Source organism: Gymnoscopelus braueri (genome assembly GCF_963280865.1).
Source record: "Gymnoscopelus braueri genome assembly, chromosome: 24".
Taxonomy (NCBI): domain Eukaryota; kingdom Metazoa; phylum Chordata; class Actinopteri; order Myctophiformes; family Myctophidae; genus Gymnoscopelus; species Gymnoscopelus braueri.
In genome coordinates this window covers 3970708-3983530 of record NC_137626.1, presented here as the reverse complement: position 1 = coordinate 3983530, position 12823 = coordinate 3970708, and the positions used below count along the sequence as shown (strand labels likewise).

At 42.5% G+C, this 12823-nt stretch overlaps 1 protein-coding gene across 1 annotated transcript in view; it reads left to right on the top strand.

The window, feature by feature from the left end:
• Positions 1-12823, top strand: part of raph1b (Ras association (RalGDS/AF-6) and pleckstrin homology domains 1b) — a 132053-nt gene that overhangs the window by 115012 nt on the left and 4218 nt on the right. The window contains exons 10-17 of the mRNA XM_080421929.1: positions 4024-4183; positions 6039-6160; positions 7485-7550; positions 7846-7989; positions 9873-9983; positions 10237-10335; positions 10800-10920; positions 12289-12425. Coding sequence (XP_080278055.1) covers positions 4024-4183; positions 6039-6160; positions 7485-7550; positions 7846-7989; positions 9873-9983; positions 10237-10335; positions 10800-10920; positions 12289-12425 — 960 coding nt within the window. The remainder of the gene's footprint in view (positions 1-4023; positions 4184-6038; positions 6161-7484; positions 7551-7845; positions 7990-9872; positions 9984-10236; positions 10336-10799; positions 10921-12288; positions 12426-12823) is intronic.

The following is a 12823-nucleotide window of genomic DNA, read 5'->3' as shown; positions in this document are numbered from 1 at the left end:
ACAACACACACACACAGTCACACACCGTTTAACACAGAGCTTTATGAATGGATGGACTCTCTCTCTGCTGGTCAATCAACAAACAAACTTTCTCTTTTTTTAAGAGAAAACGCTGTAAATGATCTGTGGTGAATGAACTGACAGCAGCAGTGTTTCTGCACACTGTATGAAGCATTGGTTCTCAAAGTGGGGTCCCCCAGGGGTACTGGGGGGGGGGGGGGGGGTACCAGGGGGTCCCCAGCAAATCATCTTAACCACTCCAACCATTATTTTATACTTTGGCTATTCAAAAATAGCAGATATACAAGCTCGTAGATCTGAGAGCTTGTAGATCTGAGAGCTTGTAGATCTGAGAGCTTGTAGATCTGAGAGCTTGTAGATCTGCTATTTTTGAAAAATCCTGGCACAAAAATATTTTTTTAAGCAGGGGGTCCGCAGCAAAAAAACAAAACATAACTGTGGGGGTCCTTGACATGAAAATATTTGAGAAGCACTGCTGTAAAGGACGTGACATGAGAAATAGGAAGATGTTTAGGGATGTTGGGGCGTTCTTACAATTTAGCAGACGCTACATTTCCAACAGGGGGTCCGGGACCCATTGGGGGTCCTTAGAGTTACTACAGGGGGTCCGCCAAATATTTGCGGATAGGGACTTTTTTTTCTTCAACCTAGCATCCCTATTCTGAGGGGAACATAAGCCGAAAATAGCAATACGTCTGAAAACACACATTTAACATGAATACAAATGTAGTGGGGGTCCCTTCTTCATCTCTCTCTCAGCTAGGGGGCCTGAAAAAGGTTTGAAGACCCCTGGTCTAAACAGTATAATATCAATAAATCAATAATGTGTACATTGAAACTATACAAACTATAGGTTGCCAGGTCTGCAATGAACCTGGCATCTGTCTATATAACATGTTATCTAAATGACACACAGAAGAAGCTGTTCATTACGTACTGAGAGAGACTTTTCAGTAGGGGTGTTGGAAAAAATTTGTAAAAAATGTAAGAATCGCGATTCTTATTATCAATAATTAAAAATCTATTCACAATTTCCAAAAATCGAGTGTCAACGTTAACGAGTCGACACTCTTTAACCTATTCTATTCTATTCTATTCTAAGATTACATCAAAGCCAAGAATGTTTACATGACTCTCTCTGGTATTATATAATTTTTTGTTTGAGCTGTTGGAAATAACTAGGCTACACCTGGTTGTTAAAGTCCCGATTTTTTTTATCGAAGCGTGACCCCAAGAATCGGAATGGAATCGTGAGATAGCAAAGATTCACAGCCCTACTTTTCAGTGTGGTGGTTTCGCTGGCGTTGTAGACATGGCAGCGATCTTCTTTTTTTTTTTTTTACCGCAGTAGTCCTCAAACATTTTCAAGTCAAGGACCCTAAAACATGTATTTGTATTAGGCCGCGGACCCCCATTTGAAACAATTTTGTGCCAGGCAGGGACCCCCATAAGAGAAGATTTGTGTTAAGAAATGTTCAAAATCATTGAAAATTTCGGAAGATTTTTCAAGATTTTAAAAAAATGTCCGTGAATAGCAGATCTACAAGCTCAAAACGAGTTGTATCGCGACGTGTCGTGAGCTTGTAGAGCTGCTATTTGTTCTCCCACAACACCAGTGTGGATGCACAGGATGCATTGTGTTTGTGGACTGGGGGGGGATTATGTTTTTTTGTTTTTGTTTGGAGGGTGAGGGGGAGGGGGGGGGGGGTCTCTCCTGTGAGGAATCTAGGTCAGACTCCCCCCGTCTCTGGAATTCACAGCCCTCCCTGCGATCTCATTGGCCCAGGGATCCAGTCTGTCAAGCGCGTCGACGCGCTGATTGGCTGTGCGGGTTCCCAGTGGGAGGGGATTAACTCGGGAGGCCCAGAAGATTGAGGATTTTCTTGGGGTTTTGGGGGCCAGTGCAGGTCTTAGGGTGTGTGTGTGTGTGTGTGTGTGTGTGTGTGTGTGTGTGTGTGTGTGTGTGTGTGACGTTCAGCTTAGTTTAGCTAGCTTAGTGTACTGCAGTGCGCGTGGGAGCAGAATATTGGCCTAATTACTGGGAACGCATTTGTGTGTAACCACTTTAACCATTATTTTATACTTTGGCTATTCCAAAATAGCAGATCTACAAGCTCATAGCACAGCACCAAGTGCCGCTATGAGCTTGTAGATCTGCTTATTTCTTTGAAAAATCGTGAAAATGTGTGCAAATCTTTGAATATATATGTTTTAAAGTGAACATTTTTAACTCAAATCTTTGCTTCATGGGGGTCCCTGGAACAACATATTTTGAGATGGGGGTCCGCGGCCAAATACACATAATTTTGGGGGTCCTTGACATGACAATGTTTTGAGAGCCACTGAAAAAACTGTTAGGATTTAGAAGACATTTGTAGAATCCCCCAAAAGCAAGTTTTCAAAGACTTAAAAAAAAAATAGCAGATATACAAGCTCATAGCCGCGCTATGAGCTTGTATATCTGCTATTTTTGAATAGCCAAAGAAATCTAAAAATGACACAGATGCGTTCCCGGTCTTCATGGGTTAAAGGTACTTACTAAAAAAGGCTGTATCTCTGCTCCTAAGCACTTTTTTTTTTACAATGAATTTTGGTTGTGGCACTCAGAGCCAAAATTCCATAAATAAGCATGGCACTGAAAGAGTTAAACGGTGAATGAAGAATGCAGAGACAAAGAGAATTATTGATGAATTGAATTGAAATGAATAAATATCATATCATCGAATGCTCAGTACTTCCAGTGCTTTATTGTTTAAAACACTTCCTGAAACCACGATGGTGGATGAGAGCGTTTTTTTGCCAAATGTTCACCTATTTTGGCCGAATGACAATGTTCACATATTTTTGCCAAATATTCTTATTTTGGCTGAATGTTCGCATATTATTTCCGGCAAAAGTAGTTAATGTAGCATCACGATCATCACTGTGAGCTTGTGCATCTGCTATTTTTTTTAAATCAATTTGGGGTTAAGTGGCACAAAAAGGTTTGAGAACTACTGGTGTACTGGTGTGAATTGCAATATGGTTTAACCCCTTAAGACCATTTTAGATTTGAACCACTTTAACCATTATCTTATACTTTGGCTATTCAAAAATAGCAGAGGTGCCGAGCTATGAGCTTGTAGATCTGCTATTTTTTTTTTAATCTTGAAAATCTGTGCAAATCTTTGAATATATATTGAAGCAAACATTTGTAACTCAGATCTTTTAGTTTTTTTTCCTAAATCCTAACAGTATGTTGCTGTATCAGTGGTGCTACAACTCTTCCATGTCAAGGACCACCTAAAATGCCCCCCCATCTCAAAATGTGTTGTTCCAGGGACCCCCAGATGCAAAGATTGGAGTTCACTTTAAAACATATACAGTATATATTCAAAGATTTGCACGCATTTTCCACAATAAAAATAAAAAAAAACAGATCTACAAGCCGCGCTATGGAGCTTGTATATCGGCTATTTTTGAATAACTTCTCTCTGGCTTATAAAGCACTTTCACCTGCAATACCACATTGTCCTGTTTGGCACGGGGCGCTATTGAGCCAGTCTGTATGCATGTTATCTCCTGGTTCTATGTGGAAAAAGTTAAAAGAAATAAGAAAAAAACAAGAAAAAAAATCTTTTAAAAAAAAAGTTTTTTTTTTTTTTTTTTTTTTACTGAAAAACGGGAGGAATTGTTCCCTGACGTGACGTAGGCAGGGGGACCAAATCAGTTTGGCCTGTTTTTAGACCAATTTACATAAAACCCCAGATATGCTGTGAAAGCCTGAGTGTTCAAACTGGGGTATTTTTGAGGATAGAAGAGAGGTAGGGGAGACCAAAAACACACAAAAAAGAAGAAAAAGTTAAAATTCATGGTGTAGTCCCTTTAAGACCTTGTATATCTGCTATTTTTGAATAGCCAAATACATCTTAAAATAACACAGAAGATGCGTTACCGGTCTAAATGGATTAAGTAGTTAAATCATGTTTCCTTGCTTCATGTTCTTTCTCTCTCTCCTCTCAGCTGGTGATCAGGGTGCACATGTCAGATGAGAGCTCCAAGACCATGATGGTGGACGAGAGACAGACGGTCAGACAGGTGCTGGACAGCCTGCTGGACAAGTCTCACTGTGGCTACAGTCCAGACTGGTCCCTGGTGGAGACCATCAACGAGCTGCAGATGGGTGAGGCACAGGGCTGTCACACATTATAGGACATTTTATTTATGTATTTATGTGTTTATTTGACAGGGACAATACAAGAAACAATGTATCAAGTTATAACACATGAAACCGTTGCATTGTATATGGGGTTTATAGCCGAGGCTAATTTGCGACCCCAGTCCCTGGTTAGGCCTTTCTATACAAATATCTACGCAAAAATCTTTGATATCTATATATAGCATAGACCAGTAGGTACAGTGCAGTTATGTACATGCAGGGACGTGCAGAAGGTTTTGGAGAGGCAGGGGCTGGAATTTCAAAAGGGCACTTTTTGGATTTTGTTTCACAGACAATTATCATACTTTTAGGCCCAAAAACCCGAAAAGTCATGCACCCAACAAGCTTTGGACTGAGCAGATTGGACATTCCGTTCCAGAGATAATGGCCAAAACATCTTGAAAACGACCACTTTCGCCGATTTTTGGCCATTGTCGCCCGTTTTTCTTTAATAACACGGGCTAGGAAGGTCGTACGGCGACAAACTAGATACCTGAGAAAAGTTCACTTTGAGCTGCATCCAACACATCCACTGGCATTTCCGTCAGCCTTACCGTTAGGCCGCTAGAGGCAGTTGAATTCGTCTTCCCTTTTTTTTTTTCAGTCTGGAGAGGGCACTTTTTTTAGCGACGGGTAAAAGGGCAGGGGCTCAAGCCCCCTTTCATGTCTATGTGTGCACGTGCATGTGTACATGAGATTTAGACATAAGGTGATGAAAGAGTATCAATGCGTTGTCAGCTTCACATAGTGATGGCAGCCTATAGACGAAGAGCGAATAACCAAAGTCACCTCGTGACGCGTTGCAAGCTTGTAGATCTTCTATTTTTACATGTATGAAATTATTAAAAATGTCAATAATTTATTTGTATATTTCAGTTATTTGTCATATCTGCTCTGTGCAAAAAAAAATTAGGAAGCCTAAAAGGCTTCATATGTTCCAATCTTCAATGGCCAAACACAATGAAATCGTTAATCGCAATTATTTGAGTGACTTAAATTAATCATCAACTTGACTTCGTAATGGTGACAGTCCTAGTCCCGACCCTCGGGTTGAGAACCATTGGCCTCTATGCCACATAGGTCGATACATTTCAGAGGTAAAACACCTGCATGGTTCTGTAGATCCACAAGGAAAAGCTAAATACAGTCCATGGCCAGCCTGGTGCCAGGCAGTGGTCAGGCTTTGTTCAACAGTCTGAGGGCAGCAGGGTGGATGCGGTCCAGAAACATGGGGTCCTCGACATGAAAACGTGTGAGAACCACTGGCTTACAGTAAGCACTTAAACCCCATATGGCCCCTCAGGGCTCTATGCCAACTAAGCCCCCCAGAACTACGGTAGAACAGTGAAGCGGCCAAGCCTGGTGGTCAAATCTGAGAATGCACTTAAATGCTACTGCGCGTGCGTCTCCCGTTTTGTGCGCATGCTCACGACGCGTCACGACCCATGGATCCATTCCATTGGTTCATTTTGGTTCCATATTGGTTCCTATTCTTACTTCCGGGTGCTTCAAAACGCCACTGAGCACTTTAATAGAAATGAATAGCTGGGGGGCGGGGCAATCCGCCCTCTAGATATATTATAACTCTATGCTCTATGCTAGTGTCTTTTCTGTTTTCTGTTATTGTGGGGAGAGCTTTTCGTTCTGCAAAAGCTTTCCCCACAATACGGAAACTGGGGTTTAAGTGGTTAAGCGCCCGGCTGACCCCCAACACTCGCTTTTTTTTCTCTGGGCGGTGTAATGTCTGTACCAAGCAGTGACAGTGTCTCTCACATTAACAACATGTTCATACCTCCCTCTCTGTCCGTCTGCCCGTCAGAGCGTATCTTTGAGGACCATGAGAACCTGGTGGAGAACCTTCTGAACTGGACCAGAGACAGCCACAACAAGCTGATGTTCATAGAACGCATCGAGAAGTACGCCCTGTTCAAGAACCCACAGGTACACACACACACACACACACACACACACACACACACACACACACACACACACACACACACACACAGCATATCGTTGTTGTCGGGCAGAAACCTCTTATCTCCATATTCTAACTTGTTGTGTTTTTTCATAAATTAACGCCCTTCTTGATCATACTACAGTGTCATACAGAAGCATCAAAAGTAACAGATCTACAAGTTTTTGGCTTGTAGATCTGCTACTTTGTAGGCTTTTTCATTTGATTCCTGAAAAGTAACAGTTTTGCACATATGAGGTTTACACTCAACAGAGACGACATACTGTTTGTATATGGACCCCCCGGTACACACACACACACACACACACACACGCACACACACACACACACACACACACACACACACACACACACATGCTGTCTTCTCCGTATTGTGTTGTCACTTGAGCATTCAGGGGTAAACCCTGAACGTGTACACAAACCCATAGTTTATGCATGGTGTGTGTGTGTGTGTGTGTGTGTGTGTGTGTGTGTGTGTGTGTGTGTGTGCGTGTGTACAGTAAGATGGAAGTAGGTCAGTGCATCACAGAATGAGTAAAGGTGAATAATTGATTTAACATGAGAAGACCAGTTGTGCCAACATGAGCCACTTTCATCTCTCTCTCTCTCTCTCTCTCTCTCTCTCTCTCTCTCTCTCTCTCTCTCCCTCCACGTTCATATTGCCAAAGCAAGTGCCAAAAAATAATAAAAACAACTTAAGAAACAAAATGGTGAAAGTATACAGTCGGAGACGCTATATCATTGAGACGTTATGTCCATGTTATGGTTATGGTTAGTCCTCAGGGTGCTTGTATTCCATTAGCTAACCTTCTTTTATCACAACAGTTCACACATCTTGCTGCTGTGTTCACACATTGATGTATTTCTCCCGGTAGGGATGGGAGTGTTTTGTTGTTGGTCATGTTCTCAAACTCATCTCTCTCTCTCTCTCTCTCTCTCTCTCTGTGTCTCTCTGTCTCTCTCTCTCTCTCTCTCTCTCTCTCTCTCTCTCTCTCTCTCTCTCTCTCTCTGTCTCTCTCTCTGTGTCTCTCTCTGTCTCTCTCTGTCTCTCTCTCTGTCTCTCTCTCTCTCTCTCTGTCTCTCTCTCTGTGTCTCTCTCTGTCTCTCTCTCTCTCTCTCTCTCTCTCTCTCTCTCTCTCTCTCTCTCTCTCTCTCTTTCTCTCTTTCTCTGTCTCTTTGTCTCTCTCTCTCTCTGTCTCTCTCTTTGTATCTCTGTCTCTCTCTCTCTCTGTCTCTCTGTCTCTCTGTCTCTCTCTCTGTCTCTCTCTCCTCCCTGTGTGTCCACAGAACTACTTGTTGGGGCGGAAGGAGACGTCAGAGATGGCAGACAGGAATAAGGAGGCTTTGCTAGAGGTGAGGAGTTGTAGGCATAACATTGAGTTTGACTCGGTTCCACAGATCTGTATTGTGAACATAGCCGATCTACAGGCGTTGTGAGCATGTAGATCGGCTATGTTCACGATGTTAGCGTCTTTCTTTGGTAATATTTGACAATTTGGCAAATGTTTGACCATTTTTATAGTATAGTTTGTTCATTACTTTTGACGCAGTAATGGTCTTGTTTTTATTATTATGTTATTTTGTTTTTATTTTAGAGGTATTACAAAGATCTTGAAAGTCTGTGCGTTTGTGTGTGTCTGTCTATTAGGAGTGTTTCTGCGGCAGCTCTGTGTCCGTTCCAGAGATCGAGGGAGTTCTGTGGCTGAAGGAGGACGGGAAGAAGTCGTGGAAGAAACGCTACTTCCTGCTCAGGGCCTCTGGGATCTACTACGTCCCCAAGGGCAAGGCCAAGGTCAGTGTGTGTGTGTGTGTGTGTGTGAGTGCTTTTGTTCCATTCCACTTCAGGATGCGAAGTGTGTGTGTACTGTGCGTGTGTGTGTTTAAATATCTTCATTCAGATTCACGCAAGGATTCAAGTTTTGTGCGTCAATGAGTGAGTGATTGATTGACAGAGAGAGAGTGTGTGTGTGTGACACGTGCGCGTGCGTGTGTGTGTGTGTGTGTGTGTGTGCGTATGACACAGTGAGAGGTAATAAACACATGTGGGTTGTCATGGGAACCAGATCCGTAGCGATGTGCTGGTTGGTATTTCCTGTTTAGAGCTGTGATCAGTGTGCAGGCCTGGGAAACGACTAGAAACACACACACACACACACACACACACACACACACACACACACACACACACACACACACACACACACACACACACACACACACACACACACACTGTGCTTTAGTTTCTGCTCATTCAGTGCTACCCAAACATTTCTATGTCAAGGACCCCTAAATTGAGTGTTTTTTTGGCCACAGACCCTCACTTGAAATTAAATTAAATTAAATGTTTTAAACAAGATTTTTCAAAAATATTCAAAAATAGTATATTGCGACCTTGTAAATCTGCTATTTTTGATTAGCCAACGTATAATATTAATATATGGATAAAGGGGTTCAAATGATTGTGATGCTGTATTAACACATTTTGCTGGGGACCCCCTGGAACCCCCCCAAGGACCCCACTTTGAGAACCACTGGTTTAAAGTTCCCCTCTAAGCCTGCTATGATTCATATTTAGTTTATCATGCTTTTCCCTGTGTGTGCAGTTACAGTAGGTAGAGGCTGAGTCAGCACTTCTGTAGCGCCTCCAATTAGCAGTCAATCTGCCCACTGGCGCCCCCCACTGCATGGGCTGTATGGGCGTGGGAGGCAAAATGCACCATAGCACCACCTAGTGGCTTGTTTAATGTTCACCTACTGTGCCATCAATTGAAGAGCAAATATGTAATAAGGGTGATCATGTATCTATTGTAGATCTATGTATAGATATGAACTGGTTCAAGGTTGTGCTTTATTGTGACATCTTGTACACAGGTACATAAGAGTAAAACATTTTTGGCCGGCTTCCTTCCTTCAGACAATGCAGCAGCATAGTTAATAATAATAATACAGTAGAAGAGGGAAAGTACAAAAAAAGAGCAAAAAAAGAGAACATGAGTGTATTTACACGACGTGCATATGATCTTGGTATTTTATATACACCAACAGCATTGTTTCAGTAGCTGCCACATGACTTGTAAACATCTTCACAGTATGTTCTATAAACAGACGTTTCAGTAGGAACAGTTCAAGCATTTTAAAGTGTAAGAAAAGGCCAGGAGAGGGAAGGGGAGGGTGTTAGCGTTTCCTTTTGTCCTGGTTTATTTGTATTCTTGTCAGATCGTTCATGCAGATATACAAGCTCATACACAAGCAGATATAAATAGCAGATATAAATGGCATATATAAATGGCAGATAGACAAGCTTGTAGATCTGCTGTTTTCGAAAAATCCTGAACATTTGTGCAAATCTTTGAATATTTTAAAGGGATAGTTCACCCGCAAAATTACTTTTTTTCCTATCGATTAGTCACCCCACGGAGACTTGAATTCATGGATATTTTTTTGTTTTTGTCTCATTCCTAAGACAATGATTTGATGACCGGCAGCGGTTCCGGTAGGAGACACAAAGAGTCTCCTTTGTGTCTCCTACCGGAACCGTTGCCGGTCATCAAATTATTGGCTTAGGAATGAGACATTTAATGTGGTTATACATGTTTTACTGTGTCTTAATGTGGTTATACATGTTTTACTGTGTGTAAACGTGTGTAAACGTGTGCTGTCGTCTCTCCTCTCTAGGCGTCCAGAGATCTGGTGTGTTTCCTCCAGTTGGACCATGTCAATGTTTACTACGGACAGGACTACCGCAGTAAATACAAGGCCCCTACGGACTACTGCCTGGCCCTCAAGGTAAATACAGTCAAAACAAGGCCCCTACACTGTATAATACCTCAGGATCCCCCAGTCAGAGCTGGCTGATGGCCAGGGAAGGGAAAGTCTGTATAGCCAGATAGCCAACAAACCTTGTCGATGTTATCGCTTATTTCTGTGTAGAAATTGCTAGATAAGATATACAACAACAAAAAATAAAATAGTTATGAAAGATTACCAACGCAAAGATAATAGAAAAAAAAGTGTTTTTATTCTTCATGTCTCCTGGCAGCATCCACAGATCCAGAAGAAGTCTCAGTACATCAAGTACCTCTGCTGTGACGACGTCAGGACGCTGCACCAGTGGGTCAACGGGATCCGCATCGCTAAGGTTAGCCTCGTCTGGTTGGCTGACCCAGCGGTTCCCAAACTGGGGGTACCCAAATGATTGGGGGGGGGGGGGGGACCCCAGATGATTAGCTTAACTCTTTAACTGCCAGAGTTTTTCACTCACCTTTGAAAAATCATAGAATGTTATTTTTCACACAATCCACTCGGCGATCACCTCATTACACTCATTACTCATTACAAAATATGACGAGAAATCTACAGGATATCTGCACATTTATAAAGTTACAATTTAAGACCTTTTTAATACCAAATTGTATAAAAACAAAACAGTTCACCTATGATTATTTTGGGGGGTCACAGCCTGAAAAGTTTGGGAACTCTTGGGCTAACCTGCAAAATGACTGCATGCTGGGTTCCAATCTACGTACTGTAAATGTAAAGTAACGCTGTGTGTGTGTGTGTGTGTTTGTGTGTGTGTATGTGTGTGTGTGTGTGTGTGTGCAGTATGGGAAACAGCTGTACATGAACTACCAGGAGGCCATGAAGAGGACAGAAGCAGCTTACGACTGGTCCTCTCTGTCCACCTCCAGCATCAGATCTGCCTCCAGCTCTGCTAGCATCCCTGGTGGGTTCTCACATTTCAAATATTTATTTATGTCCACATAAAGTACAAGAAATGCCTTGCAAAGGACATAAACACTGCCAGTGCAGTCAGATAATGGGGAAACAGCCAGTTACAAAGTGCATATAAGGCAGAGCATTGTTACACACAGCAGACAACAATCATGGTTAAAGGAAACAACGCCTCCTCCAAATTGAACGGCTTCCTATAATAGCTGATATTGAGCAGTACCTTGAGCAGTTTAGCCTTCCAGATCTGGAGGGCTAAACAAGCTAATTGTTTAGCCCTCCTTTTGGAGAGGCCGACCATTTGAAGGCCCCTCACAACCAACTTTTGCTTGTGCCCTAGACTACCAAAGATAAAAACCAAAGGTTTACATCTGTAGCCTAGCTGAGAGATGGTCTGCTCTAGCTGATGACATTTTAGCACTTTGGTTAGGAAGGCTTCTTCTAAGCTGTAATCAAAAGTACAGCCGACCTCGAGAATGAACACCTCCCTATGGTTTTCATTAACAACAATGACATCAGGGGTGTTAGCTGAAATGTTAGAGAACACAGAATCATCATTACACAGGCTAAACATGCTCGGCTTCACAGTAGAATGCTTATACAGCATGATACACCTGTCATGTCTACTTATGTAGAGTCCCCTGTATACATTTAAGATGTGGGACATGGTTTCAGCTATTTGTTCATGACCACGAACACACACACACGCACACACGCACACGCACACGCGCGCACACACACACACACACACACACACACACACACACACACACACACACACACACACACACACACACACACACACACACACACACTTTTCACAATATAAAGTGTCCAGAACATCAGCTCTTTCTAGTTTGTCAACCTGTAGATATTTAGAACAAAATAATCCATTTCTAACAGTCAATAACAATAGATAACAATATAGTAGGTTTCCTGTTCTTCCAGAAATAAGGGATAATTCACCCCAAAATGACTTATTTTCCTATCGATTGTAGTATACTGTTAAAATACTCTGGTACTAAATGGTGTAACTGTCATGGCGTGTCCTTGTTGTGTACTGTTAAAATACTCTTGTATTAAATGGCCTAACTGTCATGGCGTGTCCTTGTAGTGTACTGTTAAAATACTCTTGTACTAAATGGCCTAACTGTCATGGCGTGTCCTTGTAGTATACTGTTAAAATACTCTTGTACTAAAAATACTCTTGTACTAAATGGCCTAACTGTCATGGTGTGTCCTTGTAGTATACTGTTAAAATACTCTTGTACTAAATGGCCTAACTGTCATGGTGTGTCCTTGTAGTATACTGTTAAAATACTCTTGTACTAAATGGCCTAACTGTCATGGCGTGTCCTTGCAGAGTCCCAGTCCAACCACTCAGGCCAGTCGGACAGCGGCGTGGACACTGGCTCTTCTCACGGCCGCTCCCAGAGCGTGGTCAGCTCCATCTTCTCAGAGGCCTGGAAGAGAGGCACCCAGATGGAGGAGAACACCAAGGTACCGGTCCTTTTACACTAGAGTTCTCAAACTCTGCCCAAACCCGGACCCTACCCGACACCACGTTTTTGGGCCTGGCTGGGCTAAATCTATGGTAATTTGTCGGGCCGGGCCGAGCCTTGGGTTCCGTGAAGAAAAATAAAAAAGCAGTGGATGTGTTGGATGCAGCTCAAAGTGAACTTTACTCAGGTATCTAGTTTGTCCCCGTCTGACCTTCCTAGCCCGTGTTATATTATAAACGGGCGACAATTTCTGGAAAGGAAGGTCCAATCTGCTCAGTTCAGAGCTTGTTGGATGCGTGACTTTGAGGACATTAACTCATTCAGTGCCATTGACGTCGCCGACGTCACGTTTTTATAAGCCCAGAGTGCCAATGACGTCGCAAAAAATAATTAAAA